The sequence below is a fragment of the Melospiza georgiana genome, chromosome 19, assembly GCF_028018845.1.
Source record: "Melospiza georgiana isolate bMelGeo1 chromosome 19, bMelGeo1.pri, whole genome shotgun sequence".
Classification (NCBI taxonomy): Eukaryota; Metazoa; Chordata; class Aves; order Passeriformes; family Passerellidae; genus Melospiza; species Melospiza georgiana.
In genome coordinates this window covers 12,466,292-12,470,482 of record NC_080448.1, presented here as the reverse complement: position 1 = coordinate 12,470,482, position 4,191 = coordinate 12,466,292, and the positions used below count along the sequence as shown (strand labels likewise).

The window sequence follows — 4,191 nt, the reverse complement described above, 5'->3', positions numbered from 1 at the left end:
AAGGTCAATACTGCCAAGTTCATCTGTGACAATAGCACTTGGAGTCATACCATTGCCTCCATTATTGATCTGATCCTCCTCAATCCTCCTTTTGACAATCCTAAAATGATTGACATGTGCTCCACAATCCTTTAATCCAAAGCATTCTTAATCCATCTCTTCAGATATGTCTACAGAAAGACACACGAAAAGGCAAGATAAAATGTAAGATCCCCCAGAAGAGACAAGTTAGCCACAAACACCCCAACATCCCCAGCTCGTCTCGACCACAGCGGAACACTGAGACATTTACACAGCAATACCACAGCTCCAAGAATGTTGGTATTGAACTAGAACTAAACCAGAACAATCCTGACTGACAGCAATTAAAATACAATTTACCAAAGACAGGAGGGGGAATGTCGGTGTCGAGGAGCAAATACTCACTAGGGATTTTACACAAGAATGCAATTCAACACTTCAGCCAATTCGAGTAAAACAGTTGGAATTTAAAAAAAAATAAATGAAAGACTGTACTAAGTAAAGGAAAACTGTGTACAACATGGGGTTCTACAAAAAGATCAGAGCTAGAGTGATGTTTATGTACGAGATCGGGATCTGCTGTGGCGGGGAGAGTAGCGTGGAGATCCTCTGCTTCTTCTTGGGGAATAACTGCGGCTTCTGCTGTTGCTGCGACTACGGCTCCTGCTACGACTACGGCTGCGGGACCGAGATCTTCCATAGCTTGGGCTTCTTGGGCCATCAACTTTAACACGGATGTAGGCAGTTTCTCCCTATTGGATAGACAGAACTTTCGATTGAAACGTCGAGGCTTCAGGGCCATGTTTCAGGCATGCTGACAGACTGCAGACAGCGTTACTACGGCCGGGACAGACAGCAGAGCTTACACGTCTATGTCCAGCCTGACCACACACTTATTCAGCTGCTCCGTAACCAAACAACGACCACCACGCGTTCCTTACCTTCACATCCTACTGTTAAGCCCCTTGTATCCATTTCTGGCCAAAGAAAGTAAGTGTGATACCTACCTCGTGAGATCTAAATTTAGTGTTATCCAGCTTTCGCACAGCGTAGGTCATGTCTTCCTTCCGCACAAACTCCACGACACCAGTGCCATCTCGGAAAACATCAGCATAACATACATCACCTGCTTCACGCATGTGATCCTTTAAATCCTGCCAACTTCCACTTGGAGGCAGCCCTAGAGAAAAACCAAAACGTGATTTTAAAACGCGATTAGAGCCTCACCTCCCGTATTACAGCAGTAGCAAAAGCGCGGCGAAGGAGAGCGGCGCTCAGCATCGCGGGGACAGCACCGCTCCCCTCCCAGAGCACACGGGGCCACGCGTTTTAAGGAGAAGCTCGCAGCAGCACCGCGCCCGCAGGACCCCGGGGGAGCACTTGGCCGAGAGAGAGCAATGACTCACCCGAGACGATCACTCTGTACTCCGAGCGCCGGGACGGGGGGCCGTACCTGCCCCGGGGGGCTCCTCCCCCCCCGCCGCCGCCGCCTCCTCTGCCGGTGCCGCGGCCGCTCCGGGGGAACTCCACGCGGAGCCGATACCCATCGTAGTCGTAGCCGTCCCGCCCGTAGACGGCGTCCTCCGCGTCCCTGCGGGCGGCACGGGGCGGGCGGTGAGCGCGGCCGCCGCACCGCCCGCCTTTGTTCCCGCTTCCCGCCCGCCTCTCCCCGCCCGCCGCCCGGCCAGGCCCCGTTAGCGCGGCCCGGGCCGCGGGGAACGCTCAGGGCGGGCAGCGGCGGCTCCGCGGGGCTGGGGGCCCGGGGCAGCGCCAGAGGGGCCTCACCTGGGGTCCTCAAACTCGACGAAGGCGAAGGGCGGGCCCCCGCGGCGGTTCTTCAAGTCGATGTCGCGGATGGCGCCGTACTTGTAGAACACGTCCTCGATGTCCTTGGTGCGGATGTCGGGGGGCAGGTTCCCCACGTAGATGCGGCAGTCGTTGTTGCCGGCCGGGCCGCGGATGACGCCGCCGCCGGACATGGCGAGGTCGGCAATGTTTGCGGCGGCGCGGGGCGGTGCGGGCGGCGCGGGGCGGCGGTGGCGGGGCCGGGCCGGGCTCTCGGAGCGCTCTCGTCACCTCCCCCGACCGCCGCTTCAAAATGGCGCCCGCGGCTCCGCTCGCGCTGCCTCTGCGCGCACCGATCTCACCCCGGGACGCAGCACCGGCCGCAGCACCGCCCGCGCTCACGGCGGACCAGCGGCGCACGCGTCTTCCGCCGCGCCCTCACTCTTCCGCCCCGCGCACGCGCGGTTCCACCGCAAAGTAGTCCCTCGGTTCTCGCCGCCTCGGAGAAACCGAGTCCGTACGGCGGGCCGCAGCTGTGGGGCGCGAGGCTTCGGGAGCTCGGTTATACCGTGGGGAACCTGCGGTCCCCGCGGCAGATGAGAGACGCTCCTCCCGGCAGCGGCTTAAACGGCGGAGGCCGCGTGACGTCACGTCCGGTGCGGCGCCCCGCGCCTTTAGGCCCGGCCGGGGAGGGCGCGGCCCACAATGCACCGCGCGGGACGGCGGGCGCGCTTGGCGCCAAGCGCGGGGCGCCTCCCACAATGCACCGCGGGCGGGCCGGCATGGCGCTGCCGCCACTGTCCCCGGTGTCCCCACAGTGCCCGCCGTGTCCCCGCTCTGTCCCTGCCGTGTCACCCCCGTGTCCCCCCCCGTGAGCCGAAGGCCTTGTTCAATGCGCTGTCCCGGCGTGCCGTGCCTCGGGACAGGAGAAAAGCTCTGTGCCCCCTCCCCGGGGGGCAGGACCCAAAATGGCCGCCCTGGGGGCTCAGGGGGGCACCGAGTTCGCTCAGCTCCTTCAGGGTTTAAATCTCCTGGGTTTGGGACTTTCCCCCCCTCGCGGGGTGCTTTCCATCGCTGAACCGATGGGGTGACTCGAGGGGCTCTTGCATCCAACATGATGCGCTTGGGAAAATAAACTTTAGGGGTGGGCTTGACTTGGCGTCTCAGTTAATAAAAGTGGAGGAACAAAAAGCAGTAAAAACTGAGACAAAGTCACATCCGAGTGGATGCATTTGAGAACACTGCTGAGAGCTGCGTGCTCCTGCTGAAGAATGTTCTATATTTACGAAGCTTTAATGTAGGGTCACATGAAAAACAGACCCAACACAAAAAAGGATATCCTGGGGAAGAAGCAGGACGAAAATACCCAAATATGTTATGTTTAATAAAATTGTAATTTGAATAAAGATGCTTTAAAATAACTGGAGTACTCAGCATTGTCACAAAGCCCTCAGAGATGTGTTAAAGCAGCTTCAGAGTGCGAAACCACTTCCGTGTGCCCTGTCCATGGGGTAATACAAAAATGTGGGTGAGCTCGTGCTAAAAATGACTGAAATAAATGATCTTGGTTTTTTTAACCCCACCATGAGGGGTTAAAAGTGTCAAGAGTGTGGAGAGAAACCTTTTAGGCTGATGAGTTCATTAAGGGATTGTGAAAAACACCTCCTGCCTCTTCCTGGCTGCGCTCATTTGTCACTTTTGTTAATGAGAAATGCACGTTCCTCTGGAAGAGCAGCACTGGGGTGGCTGGCAGGAAGGGTGCGCAGTGTCACATCAGGATCTGTGGCACAGGTGCTGCTCATTGTTCTGCCCCAGGGTTTTTCAGGGGGAATGTCCCTGCTGGGTCAGCAAGGGGTTAAACAGCAGCACAGGGGGGTGAGAGAGGCAAAGGGTAAATTCCCGGCTGCTTGGGCATGTTCTCACCTGAGACAGTTTTGGGGTTTCAGTTCTCTCTGTAGTGGGACACAACGTGGGGAGCAGCAACCACGGCCCCTGTGTAACCTCAGGGGGTGCTCTGGGGGAAATAATGGGCTTTTAAGATTATTTAACAAGCTGTTCACAATTTAACAATTGGAGCAGCCTGGGACAGTGGAAGGTGTCCCTGTCCATGCCAGGGGGTGGCACTTGGTGAGACCTAAGGTCCCTCCCAACCCAAACCCTTCTGTGATATTAAAAAAATTTCAACAAGTCCCCTCCCCACAAAAAACCCCCACAAATATCCTGATTGTGCTTTTCCCAGGTGTAGGGAAACGCCATTCCTTGCCAAGAAATGAGTGTCTGTTTTCAAAAACTCATTAAAACCACTGAAAGTTATTCTTAAAGGCATAATAAACCAATGGTGAGTCTGCCTGCTTGGTGAAAACCCTGTTGCATAATTTCTTTTGT

The 4,191-nt window shown here is 56.5% G+C and overlaps 1 protein-coding gene across 1 annotated transcript; it reads right to left on the bottom strand.

Moving 5' to 3' along the window:
• Window positions 1–397: 397 nt before the first annotated feature.
• Window positions 398–2,093, bottom strand: SRSF1 (serine and arginine rich splicing factor 1). Its single transcript, XM_058037484.1, has 4 exons — window positions 1,807–2,093; window positions 1,428–1,612; window positions 1,029–1,201; window positions 398–773 (listed from the first exon to the last, which is right to left on the bottom strand). The coding sequence occupies exons 1-4, from the start codon at window positions 1,998–2,000 to the stop codon at window positions 579–581; spliced, it is 747 nt and encodes a 248-aa protein (XP_057893467.1). The 5' UTR covers window positions 2,001–2,093; the 3' UTR covers window positions 398–578.
• Between the last annotated feature and the right edge of the window lie 2,098 nt (window positions 2,094–4,191).

Excerpts from the sequence above, each read along its gene's own strand:
- SRSF1 (XM_058037484.1), bottom strand. The coding sequence starts at position 2,000 with ATGTCCGGCGGCGGCGTCATCCGCGGCCCGGCCGGCAACAACGACTGC. Across the intron at positions 1,613-1,806 it reads GTCGAGTTTGAGGACCCCAG|GGACGCGGAGGACGCCGTCT; the intron begins GTGAGGCCCCTC and ends TGCCGCCCGCAG. Across the intron at positions 1,202-1,427 it reads GTACAGAGTGATCGTCTCGG|GGCTGCCTCCAAGTGGAAGT; the intron begins GTGAGTCATTGC and ends GTTTTTCTCTAG.